This window comes from Equus przewalskii, chromosome 7 (genome assembly GCF_037783145.1).
Source record: "Equus przewalskii isolate Varuska chromosome 7, EquPr2, whole genome shotgun sequence".
Lineage (NCBI taxonomy): Eukaryota > Metazoa > Chordata > Mammalia > Perissodactyla > Equidae > Equus > Equus przewalskii.
Window position 1 is genome coordinate 2,519,277 of NC_091837.1, and position 18,702 is coordinate 2,537,978.

An 18,702-nucleotide genomic window follows, 5' to 3' on the forward strand; every position below is an offset into this window, starting at 1 on the left:
GCGTCCCACATCCTACAACTAGAAGGACCTGCAACTAAGATATACAACTAGGTACTGGGGGATTTGGGGAGATAAAGCAGAAAAAAAAAAGAAGATTGGCAGCAGTTGTTAGCTCAGGTGCCAATCTTTAAAAAAAAAAAGGGGGCTGGTCCTGTGGCCAAGTGGTTAAGTTCACGCACTCCGCTGCAGGCAGCCCAGTGTTTCGTTGGTTCGAATCCTGGGCAGGGACATGGCACTGCTCATCAAACCACACTGAGGCAGCGTTCTACATGCCACAACTAGAAGGACCCACAACGAAGAATATACAACTATGTACTGGGGGGCTTTGGGGAGAAAAAGGAAAAAAAATAAAATCTTTAAAAAACAAACAAACAAACAAGATGAGCCCTACGATTGCCCCAGGGTTTCCAGGCTGAGACTCAGGGAGGGGAGAATGCAGAGTCCAGTGGTCTCCTTGAGTTGAAGAGATAGAGGCATCTGGGGATCCAAGGCAGCTGGAGTTCATAGGGTGGAGTGCCAAAAAGGGGAGAGCTGAACAGAAAAAGAATTCTGCAAATCTACAGAGGGTCAACCTCAAGTATTAAGCTGAGTAGTGATCAGTGCATGCATATGAGGAAAGTAATTGAGGCCAAGGGACAACTACCCAAAACAATTAGAGAAAACAATCCGCAGGGAAAATGCAGGGCTGACAATAATGCCTGTTCTCACCAGTGAGCATGGAAAACTCTGTAATTCCCAGAGCACTGGGAAGAGTACTCAGAAGAGTTTGCCTGAGTAGTGGAGAAAATTAAACCTAGACTTACTTCTCCTGTGGTCTCACTTAAAAAATCTTAAAGGCAAGCTGGGATGGATTAAACTGTTTCCAAGTCAGTTAACCAGATACCAGAACAAAACATAAGAATGTTTACAGGAATACAAACATATCTAGCACCCAACAAGATAAAATTCTCATTGTCTGGCATTCAACTACAAATTACCAGGCAGGCAAAGAAGTAGAAAAACATGATCTATAATAAGGAGAAAATCAACCCCTCAAAACTGACCCAGAATAATAAAATGAATAGACAAGGACATTGCAAGGACAAGGACAAAGACAGTTATTTTTGTAATGTCATTTCATATGCACAAGAAGATAGAGAAAAGATCAAATATGTTAGGTAAGTACAGGAAAGGATTTTTTTTAAATTGAACTTCAAGAACTACAATGTCTGTGATGAAAAAAATACACTAGATGAAATTAATTACAGATTAGAAATTGTAGAAGATCAGTGAACTTGAAGACATAGCAGTAGAAACTATGCAAAATTTAAAACAAAGAGTAAAAGGACTGAGAAAAATAAAAAACCAGAGCATCAGTGGGCTAACTTCTAGTGGTCTAATATACATGTATTTGGAGTCTCTGAAAGAAAAGAAGGAGGGCATTTAAAAAATATATGGTCAAAATTTTCCTTAATTGGATGAAAACTCTATACTCACAGATCTAAGAAGTTTGACAAACCATAATCACAAAAATATGAAGAAAATCATACCAAGGCACATCATAATCATCACATTTCTTAAACAATTCATTTAAGAGAAAATCTTAAAAAGCAGCCAGGGGAAAAAATATACATTATATACAGAAACAAAGATAAAAATGACAGCAGATTTCTCATGAGAAACTATGCAAACAAGAAGACAGTGGAGCAACATCTTTAAAGGATTAAAAGAAAAAAGTGTCATCCTAGAATTCTTTCCCTAGTAAAAATATCTTTCTAAAAGAAGGCTAAGTAAAAATTTTACAGACATATAGAAGCTGAAAAGTATGACCAGTAGACTTGCACTACAAGCAATCTCACATGAAGTCATTCAAGCAGAAGGAAAATGACACAAGATGGAAATCTGGATCTACACAGAGGAATGAAGAGCGTGCCCCAAAAATGGTAACTATGTGGGTAAATACAAAGACCTTTTTTTTTTTTGCTATTTAAATCTCTTTAAAGGATGATAAACTGTTTAAAAGAGAAATAATAGCATTTATCAATTAAAATGTAAAATTTATAACAAATGTACAATGTATGATGACAATATCACAAAGGCTGGAGGGGAGGAATGGAAGCACATGTTGTGAAGTTCTTATACTATATGTGAAGTGAAATAATATCGCTTGAAGGTACACCGGGTTAAGTTAAAGATGTGTACTATAAGCTCTATAGGAAATACTCAAATAACACAACAAAGAGTCATAGCTAAGAAGCCAACAAAGGAGATAAAATGAAAGTGTGTACATGCACGTACACGCACACACAGATCAATTAATTCAAAAGAAGGACAAAAAAGAACATATGGGACCAACAGAAAACAAATAGCACGATGGCATATTTAAACACAACCACTTCAATACTCCCATTAAATGTAAGTAGTCTAAACATGCTAATTAAAAGTAGAGATTATCTGATTAAATGAAAAAGCAAGATCTGACTATATGGGGGCTAAAAGAAATCTACTTTAAATATAAAGATACAAATAGGTTAAAAACAAAATGATAGAAAAAGATACATCATGCTAACACTAATTGCAAGAATTCCAAAGTGGTTATATCAACATAAAAATAGATTTCAGAGCAAATACTGCCAGGTGCAAAAAGGGTCATTTTATAACAAAAAGGAATTGACTCATCTAAACGACATAATGTTTATGTATGGTGTTCTGCTGGAGCTGTTTGTTGGGTGTGTAAAAAAAATTAAAGATAATAAATGTGACTTTGGTAGAAATATTTTTTCTCAATGGTAACAAAAAATTATTAGTTGCCTGAAATCAGAAATAAATGTCAAAAAAAGCAATGATTTTTAACAGAATTTTAGTTTGTAACTTTGGCTAGCTTTAAAACTGCTTGGATTCTTGCATCAAAAAGAAAAACAATTTAGATGGAAAGATGAGAAAAGAAATTATTTCAGTTATTGAAATTTGTTAGAATACCATGAAAAAATGCTATAAAAAAGATATTTTACAAAAAGTGAAAGATTTTTCAATTACACTTCAAAACAATTGCCCTTGGAACTCAAGGCCTTTCCAAGACCACCAAAAATGAATAGATTCAAAATCTGAAAATTTGCAAGTGTCCTTTTCTAGCTTCAGTTGACTCATGTGATATGAGACATTGCCCAATTATATTTTGAATGCTTTTTGCCTCAAAGGACACCAAAACCTATGAAAAAATGCTGACAATTCATAACGTAAAAGATAAAACTTGTGGCATATTTTTAACCGTTTACATTTATCAAAGAAGTTCGGCAAAATCTGAAAAAAAAAATCTTATCATGTTGGGCAGTGCTCCAGCTATGTTAGGCCAAAACTCTAGATTTAATGGGATTTTTAAAACAAGGGACTGATGTTTCCCTTTTTGCTTTATTCCACTCTGTGATGCACATTAAAAAATTATTTGTGCTTAGTTTTTATAGCAGACTTTATGAAAATCATCATGCATAGACACAGTTGTTGAAACCATCAGTATATATGTGCAAATAACATGAATCATCACTATTTTAGGGAACTGTTGAAAGAAATAGAAGGCAATGAATTTGATGATATTGTGCTTTTGCCAGTGCTCATTGGTTGAGTCTTGGAAAGTTTACAAAGATTTCCTGTAATGTCAACAGCAACTCAATATTTTCTCAAAACAAAAGGAATGTTTGTTGAATATTTAATAATCAAAGATCAAAAAATGGCAGTCTGTACTTAAATTTCTCACTAATAGGTACTGTACATGAATCAGCTAAATTTGAAGAGTCAAAGAAAAGTTTATTTGTAACCTAGCTAGCTAAGTATAAGAATTTACTTAAAGTTAAATTTGAAACTTCATAATACAAATCAATAATAATGATTTTACACATTCTCCTAACATGAGTCAATATGCCAAAGATTTTAATTGTAACTGGCTGTGTTATATAATTGGCAGCAAAAACTACAAGAAAAATTTGAAGAATTCTTCATGATATTGATCAATTTAGAAATGCTTTTAAATTATGTAATGCCTCCTTGAATTTGATGTTAATTACATTGAGTTGACAAGAGTTAGTGAATTACTTAACTTGGACAGACATAATTTTGACACTGATATGCTTTTGCTTCAAAGTCAAATCAATTCTTCTAAAAAGACGAACAAGTTTTGTAATTGATGTAAAGGAAAATGGAATTTTGGTACTATATTCAGTTACTGGAAAGCTTTTAGGTATGTTTAGAACAACTTGGTACGTGAATCTTTTTTCAATTGTAAATTTTGTTAAATCTAAAGACAGATGAAGTACTTCTGAAGAAAAGTTAGTGTGTGAATTGAAAAGTGCTCTAAATATAAAATAGACACCAGATTTCAAAGACTTAATGTGGAAAAAAAGAATATAAAATGCTCAACAATTTTTACACTAATTACATATTGAAATGATACTATTTTGGACATATTGAGTTAAATAAAATATATTACTTAAATTAATTTCACCTGTTTACCATTTTTAATGTGGCTACTGGAGAGTTTAAAGTAATATCTCTGAGACGCAGCAAAGGAAACAATCAACAAAACAAAAAAGCAAACTATAGAATGGGAGAAATATTTGTAAACCACATATCTGATAAGGGGTTAATACCCAAAATATATAGGGCCGGCCCAGTGGCATAGTGGTTAAGTCCATGCACTCTGCTTTGGCAGCTCAGGGTTCACAAGTTCAGATCCCAGGCATGGACCTACACACCGCTCATCAAGCCATGCTGTGGCAGCATCCCACATACAAAACAGAGGAAGACTGGCACAGATGATAGCTCGAGACAATCTTCCTCAAGCAAAAAGAGGAAGATTGGCAATGGATGTTAGCTCAGGGACAATCTTCCTCATCAAAAAAATAAATAAATAAAATTCTACAAAATATATAAGGAACTCATTCAACTCAACAGCAAAAAAACAAATAACCCAATTAAAAATTGGGCAAAGGCCTGAAATATACATTTTTCCAAAGAAGACATATAAATAGCCAACAAGTATCTGAAAAGATGCTCAACATCAGTAATTATCAGGGCAAATCAAAACCACAATGAGATACCACCTCACACCTTAGGATGGCCATTATCAAAAAGTCAAAAGATAACAAGTGTTGGCGAGCATGTGGAGACAAGGGAACACTGGTACACTGTTGGTCGCAATGTAAATTGGTATAACCATTATGGAAAACAGCATGGAAGTTTCTCAAAACATTACAAATAGAACTATCATACGATCCAGCAATCCCACTTCTAGGTATGTATCCAAAGGAAACAAAATCACCATCTCAAAGAGATATCTGCATTCCCACGTTCGCTGCAGCATTATTTACATAGCCAAGACACGGAAACAATCTAAGTGTCCATGGATAGATGGATAGATGAAGAAAATATGTGTACATATATACACACACATACATAACACACACAAAAGAATATCATTAGGCCTTGAAAAAGAAGGAAATCCTGCCATTTTTAATAACGAATGAATGTGGAGGACATCATGCTAAGTGAAATAAACCAGACACAGAAAAACAAATATCACATGATCTCACTGATACATGAAATCTTAAAAAAAAAAAAAAAAAGTTCAACTCATAGTAACAGAGAGTAGAATGGTGGTTACCAGAAGCTAGGTGGTTGGAGAAAAAGGGAGATATTAAGCAAAGGGTACAAACTTTCAGTTACAGAGGAGTAAGTTCTAGAGACCTAATGTACAGAATAGTGACTATAATTAATAATAATGTATTGTGTACTGGAAATTGGCTAAGAGAATAGATCTCAAGTTTTCTCACCACACACACAAAATGGTAACTGAGAGAACTGACATATCAATTAGCTTGCTTATTGTAATTACTTCACAATGTGTACATATACCAAAACATCACGTTGTACACCTTAAGTATTTACAATTTTTGTCAACCATCTCTCAGTAAAGCTGGAAAAAATAAAATAACATCCATTATTCACATTATACTTCTTTTGGACAGCACTGAACCAAAGCAGGACTACAGAATTCTGCTCTGGAGCTGAAACCAGAGACTTCTGCCTGGCTACAAGGACAAGCCTCCGTGCCCTTGTGGTCACACACTCAGACTGATTGGTTATCGTGAGAATCAAGTGGGTTAGTACTTGCAAAGCGCACAGGAGGCGGCTGACACCTGGCAAGAGCTAAAGAAGCGTTAAGTATTATTATTACGGTTATTACTATTATTGACCAACATGTCTAAAAATACAATTTAGCAGACAAAGACACCAAGAAGAGTAACACTCAGCCTAGATTGAAAATTCGCACATCACCAGTAAAAGATCCAAGGGCAAAAAGCTGAGGACCCTCGGGGATCAGGTGGTGCATCAAAGTCATGATGAGGGTGAGGCCAATGAGGCACTTTCCTTGGTCAAAATTTAAGGGATTACCAAAAGATTCAGGACTCAGGGTAAATAATATTCTAATAAATCCAAATTAACGCCCCAAGTGCACACTGAACACAGTATCAAAATTGTAAATAACGACAGGAACAGTATGACCAGCTTCTCCTTTTGCCCCAGGCTCCAACATGGCTCCAAGACACACCTTTACCCATCCCGCCTCGGTGGCCCCACGCTAGCCCCACCCGCCCGCCAACTCTCAGTGCAGGAGAAAGCGAGCGCAGCCATCATAGGGAGAGCCTTGCGCCCGGACTGGCAGGGAAAGCGGCTTTCCGCTTTCTCGCTAAATGGAGCGTGAGGAAGCAGGTCTTCGTGACCTCGCGGGAATTAGGCCGCGCTGGGCCGCGGGGCCTGCCGGGAACTCCCAGGCTGCACCGCGGCCCTTCCCGGGATGCCCTGCGGCGGCGGAGCCGAAGCCCAAGGCCGAATCGCAGCCAAAGGCGTTGGGGCCTCCTCGGACGTTCGCGTTGCCGGCCTGGCGCAAGCGCCGCCATGAGCTTTCTTTGGCACAGTGTCGCCTCGAACTGGAGTGTCTTGGGCTCTGGCGTCGACAGTGTCCTGGACATCCTAGTGCTGGTTTTGTACCTCCTGCTGGTCTTGGGCGTCGGGCTGAGGGTACGTGGGGCCCGGAGGGGAGGACAGGACCCGGACACCACGCTTGGTTCGACCCTCCCTGCTTGTCACCCTGTCCCCACCTTGCTGCTCCCCACCCCCAGCACCCTCTCATCCCGCCCCTGCCTGTGCAGAGACCTCCCCACCCTCCCGTCGCCTGGTTACTCCCCACCCTTCCAGGCAAGAGTAAGTGCGCGCCCTCGGCAGCGGAGCCATGCTGGGCCAGCCCCACGTCCCCTCCCCGCCCCCAAATGAAGGAGCAGGTCAGATCCCCCTGCGCCGCTGCCTTGAACCGAAGCAGTATGTAATAAAGAGTCGTTGTGATCACCATGATGTGGTGCTAATAATGACAACTACCGATGATTAGGCGCCGGAGTGCCAGGTGTGTGCTGAGCGCTCTAAGTGCATGGCATCCTCACAGCCATGCTGTGAACAAAATGCTATTGCTTCTCCAGTTTCACAGGTGAAGGCACTGAGGCTCAGAGGTTAAGTAACAGCCAGGGAGTGATGGGGTTCAGATGGCAGCCTAAAGCTGCCTCAGCTGACTCCTGAGCTTAAGCACTTTGCCTTGCTAGCCAGACTTCAATGTTCACATGTAACTTAGGGCTCTAAGCATTCCGTTAAATTTGAATAAAAGGCTTCTATTTTCTTTTCTGGTATGAGGTTCTCTTAGTAGGGTGGAGACTGTGTCTCCTTTACTGCCATCCGCCCGCTAGAGCTTAGCATGTAAGTACTCAAAAAGGTGTCTCTTAAACATGCCACCCAGGGCCAGACTCTGCCTGGAAGGAGCCTGCCTGTCTTGCAGTGAGAGATCAGGTGAGTATGAAGGCTTCGGCTGCTGTCATGGCATCCCCCCTGGGCTAAGCTGTTAACTGTCGGAGGCTTCTGCCTGGCCTGCCTCATCAAGCACTATCTGGCAACAGTGCCACCATCTGCTGACCAGTGGGAGAGGTTTCATACTGGACAACCCCCACCCAGCTGAAACTTTCATGCCCATATGACCTTTACCTTGGGGTGCTTCACCAGGTCACCAGCAGGATCTTACTGTGCAGAATCTGGCCCTTCCAAGTACGATCATTGGACACACTTTTGAGGGCTTACAGTGAATCATTAGGCTACTAGTGGGCAGGTAGAGTAATGGAGACATCAGTCCATCTCATTGAGAGAATTTTGTACCAGAAGAGAAAATACAGGCCCTTTATTCCAAATGTAAAGGAGAAATCTGAGGTATTTATCCAGATCATTCAAACCTCTGGTTTTTTAAATTGGTCTCAGTTATGAGAAACCTTCTTGTAGGTGGCCCAGGCAGGGGCTCTGGGTAGTGAGTCCTTGTTTAGGGATCCTTCCCCCAGTGCTGTTATTAGGAAGCCCCCACGCAGCTTTCTTCCAGGCCCGGTTGGAGCCTAAGTCTGGCCAAGGTCAGAGGACTAGTAAGCCGTCTGGCCACTTCCAAAGGCAACCTCTGTTCTTTCTGTTCTTCTGGGAACCTTAAAACATGCACGGTTCTCCAGAATGCTTTGATATTTTCCTTCTTTATATTATCATCTTTCCACTGGTTCTTTTAAAAAGTCATATATTGTTTTTAATTATGAAAGTTTTACATGCTCACTGTAAGAAGTGAAAAGATGCATAAATATTTAGAGAATAAGTTTACTCTTCTCCCCCCATCCTTTTCCGTCTCTCTGAGGTAACCATGGGCTGTGTGTCCTTCCTCTCCTTTCTTGGTGCTTATGCAAACATACAGACATATATGTAGAGTTTTTGTGTTTTGTCTTTACAAAAAATGTGATCATATCATACACATTACTCTGCAGGTTGCTTTTTTTGTTTGCTAAGTGATGGAGAGTCCTGCAGGTCACTAGATCGAGATCTAGCCCATGTTTTTATTAGCTGCATAATAATCATACAAATGTGTACTATTCATCTCTTCCCCACTAATTGACACTCAGATTGTTGCCAGGTTGTTGGGTTTGGGAGGTTTTTTAATGTGTTGGTGCTTTGAATCTGTGTGGCATGGATTGCTGAAGTTGGAATCGCTGGGTCAGAAGGGTGTATTTACTTGAGATTTTAGTAGATATTTCTAAACGGCAATCCCCAAGGCTGGCTGAGATTTACATTTCTCATAAGCAGCGTATGGGCGTGCTCTTTTCCCCCAGCCCTTCCCTTACCAGCCGTACTAGGTTTCTGTTGTTGTTTGCCAGGCTGACGGGTGAAGAGGGGTATCTCATTGTAGCTTTGGTTTACACTCCCTGGACTCCTGGTGAGGTTGAGCATCTTTTCATGAGTTTACTGTCCGTTGAATTTCCTCTTCAGTTTATTTGCCCATTTTTGAATTGGGTTATTTGACTTTGCTTTTATCAACTTGTCCATCATTTGAATTGCTAATCTTTTCCCCAAACTATCATATGTCTAGGCCAGTGTTTCTCAACCTCAGCACTACTAACATTTAAGACCAGATACTTCCTTGTTGTGGGGGTCTGTCCTCTGCATTCTAGGATGCTTAGAAATATCCCTCATCCTTACCCATTCACAACCAAAAATGTCTCCGGACGTTGCCAGATGTTCCCTGGGGATAGGGCAGAAATCACCGTGGATGAGAACTAGTGGTCTAGACTCTGCTAGCGGTGTCTTTTTGTCATTTGAATTTTGTTCACTTTGAAGAAGTCAACTCTCTTGCTTTTCCTTTACATGTTCTAGATTTCTTGGCTTATTTAGGAAAGTACCCCCCAACCGCAGGGTTATACAAATATTTTCTTCTAATATTTTACAAGTTTTTAAAAAATATTTAAATCTCTAGAACATCTGAATTTACTCATATACGATGTGATGGAGGATCTAACTTTGTTTTCTTCCAGTCATTAAACCAACCACCCTTTCCTTGCTGAACCCGCTTGCCCGCAGTTGCACAGATGGGCCTCCTTTCTGAAAGCGTGCATCAGCTTCTGTCTGCTGAGCGCCCACGGGGACATCTTAGTCTTTGTTGCTGGTGCCTTGGCTCTCACAGGATGTTAAGGGGGAAAAACTTGCACTTTTTATTGTTTGTTTTCTCTGTTATGAGTCTCAGCCCAGAGATCTTGGAGAAAGTGTTGGATGCATCCTCTGCCCCACCACCCTGGCTGCCATAGTGGTTGTATTATTCCAGAAGGAGAGCAAAGAAGAAGGAAGAGGCAAGGACGTGTGCTTAAGCCACCTTCTTCCTGGGATCTCCTCCTCTTCTCGCCTGGTTCTTTCTTTAATAGAAAGAGAGGATGATTTTATTCATCTTAGAACAGTTTGTACATTCCTTTTAAAAGTTCTCATGCACTCTACCTTCATATCACTGATACTTTACTTAGAAAGGTGGGCTCTGCACATAGCAGGCCCTTGATAAATATTTAATGAATGAATGAAATGAGACTAACTTAACATGTCTGATTTAGAGAGTTGTTTCTTTGGTTTAAGGCTTTATGATGTGAGGGGACCCCATTATAACACAGATACCTCAAATGGCAGCGGTAAGTTCACTCTTCCCACAGAAACACATTTCTGTCAACTAACTCTCATCTTTGGGTCATGCTAGTCCTAAGCAACCCAGGAAATCCCCAGTATTGTCTCTTGAGCACACCAGAGTCTGGTAATCAGAGCTGGGACCCTGAGTAGAGAGGACTCGGCTGTGTTAGAAGGACACCATAGTGGTGGCACCCTGGCTGCACTCCTGGAACAAGCTAAGCACATGTTCAGATTTGCCATTCCTGATTGATCCATACATTCACGAAACCATTGATCTCCCAGACTGTGCCAGAAACTATGGCACTGGTTAACTACTTGGAAAAAAAATAAAGCAGTATTATTTTCACAAGAGTGTAGAGAAGTGGATATGCTCGTGCAGTCTCATAGCTGGAGGAGACTGGAGCCTCCAACGAGGCAGCTGTGAGCCCTCCTCCAACTCAGAGGGTCAACACTTCTCTTCCTAAAGAGAAAGAAGCTGCGAATGGATTTGGGGATCTCTACTAAAGACATTTACCCATAAGTGAAGGTCATCGTTTGAGAGACCTGTGTCTTTAGAGCAGTTTGGTTGCTTGTATTACATTGTTTTGTTGTTGTCTGTGTGTTTGAAGGCTCTAGTGTCAAGCGGTCGTGGGACAGTAGAAGACTTCTTCCTGACTGGCCGAAAGCTAGCATGGTTGCCGGTGAGTAAGTCTTGCCTGTGACAGTCCACTTTAGGGGCTGCCTGTTAACTTGTTTATTACTTTAATTTAGATGTCTTATACCCCAAATAATTTGAAGTTGTTGACTCAGTAAAGTCGTTTCCTTAGTAGTTCCTTAAGTCTTAAGTAGTTTCTTAGCTAAATGTCTCCATTTAACTCAGTTTAGTTCAGTAGCCATTTATTAGGTGCCTGGTATGTACAAGGCATCATTCCAGGTTCCAGGGTGTAGGTAGCAAATAGACAGTCCTGCCCTCTGGAAGTGCACAATCTAGATTGGAAGTTAGACGTGTATCCAGCAAATTACAGTGCAGTACGTACAGTAAGTCTCTTAGGAGGCGCATGGGCCAGGTATGGATGAAAGGCAAACTGAGGCTTGCTGGGTACGTAGTGTAGTAAGACAGGAAAGGGCTCACAGTGGGGTTGTTTGAGCAGGATTTGGAGATGGAGTAAGTGTTTGCCAGGTAGAGTGTGAGGGCATTCCGGGAAGAGGGAACAGCATATGCCAAAGCATGGAGGTGTGGAACCGCTTGATGCTGGATGGAGGGAGGTGGGGTAGAAGGGCTAGAAACATTTTTGTTGTTTATATGTTAAATAATTATTCATTGTACAAAGTGATTCTGTCCAAGAGGAATGCCTCAAAACCTCCACAGCAGTGGAGGCAGCTGCCCCTCCATGGCCTAGTATCCATGATGGGGTGAGTGGAGGTGCCCCAGGGAGGAGGAGGATGTGTGGTCCCAGCAGGGCCCAGAGTCTAAGGACCCGAGCCAAGCCTGAGCCAGGGCAGCTTTGTAACTTACTGTGTAAACATATACATACCTTTCGCACACAGGAATGTAAGGTACACTTAGAGAATTGTGCAAGAAGCAGGCCCTTGTTCACTAATGTTTTCTTTGTCCTCAAATGTTAATCAGTCTTATGGCAAGGATTTGGTTTTCCACATTGGGGTGATGCTTCATAGAGAGAAGTCTTGTCTGGGGAGGAGGAGGTGCCTTTATTCAAAGGGAAGAGGGAAGTGCACTCAAGTGGCGGATCCAACAACCTGACAGAGATGGCTTTGCCTTGCTTAGCTGGGAGATTTGGGGAGAAGATTTTCCTGGTGTCAAATCTCTGAATTATATTTGAATCTTCTTTTTTTGTAAACCTGGTTTAGAAACACATTGAATGTGGCAAAGAAATATTTGCAGTGGGCCACCTACCTTAGTTTATTTTTCGGCAAAGGATTCTAGTGGCACGATCTCTGCCTGGGCTGGGAGGCCCCCAGTCTTTTGCCTGAGCCACGCTTGGCCTTGAAGTCATGTTTTCTGTACCCAGAAAAATGGTAGTCTGCTGCTCACGTTCCATTGTATAACTGTGACACTTGTAGTGATTTTCAGAAGACATTAACATGCTTTGACCTTCCGATGTTTGTATATGTTATGATTTATTAATTTCTTTACTATGACTTCTTTTTCATTATCGAGATTATTGCTTAATGAACAAAATATATTATGGTATTATTAAAGGCAATTATAATGGAAGAATAATTTTGCCGCTCCAACTTTCTTTTTTCTTTTGTATTTTAATTCAATCAGCAGACACCTGATGGGTCTCAATTCCTCTTGTTAGCAGGGCCCACCAGAGGCGTGTTCTTGTCTTTCCTTCTTTCTTTCTTTTTTGTTGTACCTGGCTTATTCCTATGGTCAGTTCTCAGTCCTCCTCTTACCTGGCTTGGCAGTGGTGAAACTCTGAAACTCTCAATCCTCCTTCCCTCCCCATTTCATCGCCTGGCTTTCCTTTCTTGCTGCTCACCAGCCGCTCATGCACAGTCTCCCTGGCCAGTTCTCCCCCATGTCCCTGGCTTCCTAATGCTGGAGCTCCCCAGGGCTAGCGCCTGACCTCTCCTCTCCAGTTACACCCACAAACTTGGCAACCTCATCTAGTCTCATGGCATTAAATACCAGTTATGTGCTAACGAATCCCAGCTGTCTCCCTGGACTCTGGACTGGTATGTCTACTGCCTGTTTGATGCCTGTGCTTGAGAGGTCAGGAATCTCGAACTGAACGAGTCCAGAGGAGAGCTCTGGACTTTCTCTGCAAAGCTGCCCCTCCTGCAATCTTCCCCGTCTCCTGAAGAGCAGCTCCATCCTTCTGGTTGCTCAGGTTGACAACCATGGAGTCATGTTAGACTCTTTATTGTCTCTTCCACTCAGCATCCAGTCCATCAGGAAATCCTGTGGCTCGGTCTAAAAAATATATTTGGAATCTGACCACTTCTCATCAACTCTGCCTCCAGGCCCATGCTGCCATCATCTCTCACCTGGATTATTTATAACAGCCTCTGTTCTGGGCTCCCTCCTTCTGCCTTTGCTGCTCTATATCCAGTCTCAACAAAGCGGCTAAAGGGAGCCTATTAAAACTCAAGTCGGACCATGTCACTTTTCTGCTTAAAACCCTCTGGGGGCTCCCATGTCACCCAAAACGAAAGCCCAGCTGCTTATAATGGCCTATATTAGGCCACAGGTGATCTGTACCTCCTTATCTCTCTGACTGGGCCTCTCAGGACACCTGTCCCCAGCTCTAGGCAGTGTCCTTGAACAATCCAGCTGTGCTTCTGCCCCAGGGCCTTTGCCCCTGCTGCTCCCTCCAACTGGAGCACTCTCCTCAGGGATGCCCATGGCTTGCTCCCTCACCTCTTGTATTCCTCAGCTCTCTTCTCAGTCTTCTCTGACCTCTCAGTTGCTCAGCACATACTATCTACTTTTCCTCCTTTCTTTTTCTCTGTAGTACTTATCACTGTCTATGAAGCTATAAAATAATCCTTTAATTTATTTTATTTATTCTCTTCTTCCCAAAAGAATGTTAGCTTCATGCGGGCAGGGATTTTTGTCTGTTTCACTCACTAATATATCCCTAATGCCAGAACAGTGACTGGCACATACTTGGTAATGGGCATTTATTAATACTTATTGAATTAATGAGCAGTAACTTTTTAACCTACCTTTTTGTTTAATAATGTACCAATGTCTTCCTAGGTCTATATAAACATGGATAAGTAGATATAGATATTTTATATTTATATGCAGTTGCATAGTATTATATCATATGGACATTCCACCATTTATGTACCATATTATTGGGTAATTTAGACTGTATATAATATTTCATTATTATGATAAATATAGCAAACATTCCTAATAGTGAAAATAATTGCTGTTACTTGAGTACTTATGTGCCTCTTCTAAAATTTTTTTCCCCTTATATTTGTCACTGCTAAGATGTTGGTGCGTGTGTGCTCTCAACTATGTCAATATTAGTGCATTTTACCTTTTATAGTTATTAAAAAAAAACTCTGTCTTGTTTAATGCTTTTCATCTTGAATGCTACTCTATCTTATGTTAATATTGTCAATGCTGGGTTTTGTTTGTTTTTACCTGAAAGGCTTTGTTATTTTTAGCCTCTCTTGTTAATTTGGTTTTAAGTGTGTCTTATGTCAACAGCATAATAGTTGGATTTTGATTTTGGGTGGAGTGGCTGTCTCTACACAGTTAAAAAGCTATTATTGGTTTAGGAGGGATTTGTTCATTTTAAATGCCTCTGGGATTTTTTATTTTGAAAGTAACAGATGTTGGTTGTAAAAAAAAAAAAAATTACAGTCGAAGTATAGAACTTGAAATGTTCTCCCCATTCCATCTCTGTAACCGTAATTCCAGTCCCCAGAAGTATATACTGCCAGAATCACTCGCATGTATATATAAACATATGGGCACAAGTGTAACAGGCACACGTAAAATTTCAATGAGATTATATTATACATATTGTTTACCTTCTTTTTATCACTTACTAGAGCTCCTTTATTCTTTCTGTATGCTGCATTGTATTTCATCATATTACTCATGTACCTTGGTATTTTAACCAATCCCTTATAGATAATCAGATGTTAATATTTTTAACGTATTTCAAATGATGAAATTACATTCCTGCCAATATTTCTGCATTAGGGAATTGCAAGTAAGTCAGTGGAGCATGTGGAGGCCAACAACATGGGAATGGCTGTCCTACTTTTTTTCACTTTCTCCCTCTTTTTGTCTTATAATTTATGGTTAGAGTTCATACAGAAGAAGCACAAATGAGAATTCTGTGCAGGGAATAATCGCTTTTGAGAAAATTTAAAAGTTGATTTGAGTTTACACTTGTGAAAATTAATTCTTGGAGTTGGACTAAGAGTTCTGGTGTGTAATTGGCTTTTGATTTTCAGCTAGGGGCTTCTCTTTTTGCCGCAAATATGGGCAGTGGCCGCTTAATGAGCCTGGCTAGGAAAGGAGCCACGTCGGGGATTGCTGTTGGGGCCTTTGAGTGGAATGTAAGTAATACCTTTTGCAGCAGCTAACCTTCACCTTTATCACTGTCCAAATCAAATTCATAAACATAAAAACTTACTTTCAAGCTTGAGTAAATATTAAAGACTTCTTGAGAAGTCATGCAAGAAAGGAACTAACTTTTTGATCTCTCGGAAAGATTGTGCTAGTTTTCATCCTTAGTAAATTAATGAAGAGATAGAGAATGTTTGCATTTCAAGGACCACAGGAATACAGTGAACAAAGAACTGTTAGGAGGCTGGTCAGGTAGGGAAAAGATCATACTAATATATATATATTTATATGCATTTCTGTGTATGTGTATGTGTGAATATATAGACATACAGATATATATATATATGTATGTGTGTGTATATGTGTGTATGTGTACGCGTGTATATATTTGTGTATATATATTTGCAATATATATTGAGATGGGGCTCAACTGAGCTTTTTGAGATGTTCAACTAGTTACTACAAAACTCCTAATTGGTCTTCTAGGAATACTAGGTCTCAACTATAAAACTTATGAAATGGATTATTTATTTAATCTGTGGAGTATATTTGTTATAGGACATAAAATTTGTTCACCTAAATTATAAGTGTATTTATAGGTCTTGGGTTAATTAACCTATCTCTATATAAACCATCTGGCTTATTTTTGGATAAATCAGGAAGCTCCCTACTTTCTGAGCCTCATTTTTCTTCATATAGACTACAAAAATAAAGGATACTTCTAGCAGAGTCACTTCCAAATCTAAGAAGCAGCCCTGGTCTATACCATCATTTACCTCTCAGAATTTACTAGCATCTCCTTCCTATATTCAACTTACCTACCCCTTTGTTGTAAAGAAAGCCAGAGCCAAGTTTATTACTTAATTTCATTAACTTGTGTGAAATTTTGGTGTAGTTTCTCTCCCATTTCTCGGAATGGTTTCTAATTTTTCTCTTTTTTTCGCTGTCTTTTATATTTAATTATAAGAGACCTTCACTCCTACCTGGAAGTAGGCAAACAATAAGTTAAAAACAAATACCTTAAAAATTGGCTCAGTTAATCCCCCAAAATTAAGAATACACCTTTTTATTAGCAAAGATCAAGTGCCTCTAAGTTAGGTTGTACTGGAGGGTGTCTGCTTGGACTGTTATTTGTAAGGTCCCCAGGAGTGATACATTTGTTCAGCTCAAAACAGATAGTAACTGAGCTTGCATCTCATTTAAGAGCTTGGGCTAGATGGGACCCTGATGTAATTGTTGTTCTTCTTGATTTCAGGCTCCACTTTTTCTCTGTGTTCTTGGTTGGATATTTTCTCCTATTTACATTAAAGCTGGGGTGAGTGTCCATTATCAGTTACTCTATTCTTTACAGTGTTTTTGCTTACAAATATTGCATATGTACATAAAAACATCCTGGAGGACAAGTTGAACTTCTGAGTCTTTTGATCTTTGTACTGACTTCCCTAAATACTGTGAAATGCCTGAAATAGTGTTATTGTGCCTTGGGTAAACAGACACCAGTAACTGCCTACGGTTTCACGCTTCACCTTGCTCAAGAGTTCACCTCTTAAGGCTTTTATAGAAAACATTTTAAAATGTTATTTAAAAATAAGACCTAAATAAATGAAGACAACAACTATGTTAATGATTGGAAGACAATATCCTAAAAATGTTAGTTCTCTCAATATTGGTCTGTGCATGAAATGCAATTCCAAACAAAATCCAAAGAAGATTTTTTGAGAAACTTGACAAGCTGATTCTAAAATGTATGTGGGAGATAAGGGGACAAAGATGTGTCAGTGCCCAGCTGAGAGAGGAGAACAAAGACAAGACAGACCAGGATGCATGTCCATGGGGGTGTATGGAGTGACGTCATCAACATGACAGAATAAGAATTTTCTCCTGTCTTCCACCCAAATAACGCCAATTTAGACAATCACCTACAGACAGGAGGACCTTTGTGGAAGTCCAGGAGTCCAGTGGAGAAATTCTAGCAAACTGTTAGAGCAAAAAAAAATATCCAAGATTGGATGCATTGAAGAGGGTAAGAGGAACAGTTTCACTTTACCTGAATCACCCCTCCCCCAAGGTGGCAAGAGAGACCTTCTCAGCCTGAGATTCTCCCATGGGGCAAAGTGAGAGCAAGTGAGTAGGCACCAAGCTCCTCCGACTGTGAAGGGTGCTGCCAAAAAGACCTACGTCTTTCTCACATCCAGAATACTGAGGTGTGCTGCATGACTGGGAGACAGGAGGTGGCTGACAGAATAGCAGCCAGGGCTCTTAGGTGGCATCAAAGGAATATGGGTCTAACTGCTTCACAGACTATTAGGAAGCCTGTCAGTGAGCCACTGGGGCCTCCTCACCTGCAGATCCCCCCAACTGGCCCACGGGCACCCCAGCATTCCACACACCTCAGCCACATAAACCTCCAACCTGTGGCCAGCTCCCTTGGAGCACTGCTGATGGTGGCAAGAGTGAGCCTTTGCAGAAAGCTAGTGAGCATGCACAGAAAGTCAGCCTGACTCTGTGGGATTCAGAGAAAACACACAAACTTGAGCATTCAGCACTGCCCTGGGGGAAGCAAGTAAACAGGAAGTGGTCAGCACTTGACCTGGCTTTGCGGGATTGAGAGAAGACATAAAATCTTAAGAATTCTCCCCCAAGAGAGAACAAGAAGTGTGGAGCAGGTGTACCCATAGAAAAGCTTCAGAATCACTAGCAGTCCTGACAGAAGATATTTCTTTTCAAAAGCCAGTCAATTAAGACTAGAGGAGGTGACTGCTTCCTTAAATGCAAAGACAGCAATGCAGGATTCCAAGAGGCATGAAAAATCAAGGAAACCTGACACTACCAAAGGAACACAGTAGTTTTTCAGTAACTGATCCCAAAGAAATGGAGATCTGAGATTTGCCTGAAAATAATTCAAAGTAGTTGTTTGAAAGAAGCTCAGTGAGCTACAAGAAACACAGAAAGACACTTCAACAAAATAAGGAAAACAATACAAGAGGAAAATGAGACGTTTAATAGAGAGCTAGAAATCATAAAAATAACCAAACAGAAATTCTGGAGCTAGAGAATACAATGAATGAAATGAAAAAAATGCAAGAGAGAGCATCAGGAACAGACTGGATCAAGCAGAA

At 40.3% G+C, this 18,702-nt stretch overlaps 1 protein-coding gene across 3 annotated transcripts in view; it reads left to right on the forward strand.

The window, feature by feature from the left end:
- The window catches only part of LOC103560317 (sodium/glucose cotransporter 1-like), a 99,474-nt gene that overhangs the window by 36,135 nt on the left and 44,637 nt on the right, over window positions 1-18,702 (forward strand). Inside the window, exons 1-4 of one of the 3 annotated variants that reach the window (XM_008534371.2) lie at window positions 6,780-7,050; window positions 11,145-11,216; window positions 15,469-15,573; window positions 16,839-16,898. In XM_008534371.2, the coding sequence (XP_008532593.2) occupies window positions 6,928-7,050; window positions 11,145-11,216; window positions 15,469-15,573; window positions 16,839-16,898 (360 nt within the window). In that variant the 5' untranslated portion in view covers window positions 6,780-6,927. Of the gene's footprint in view, window positions 1-6,779; window positions 7,051-11,144; window positions 11,217-15,468; window positions 15,574-16,838; window positions 16,899-18,702 lie in introns of those variants that run through there. The other 2 variants (XM_070628162.1, XM_070628163.1) reach the window with 2 other exon arrangements.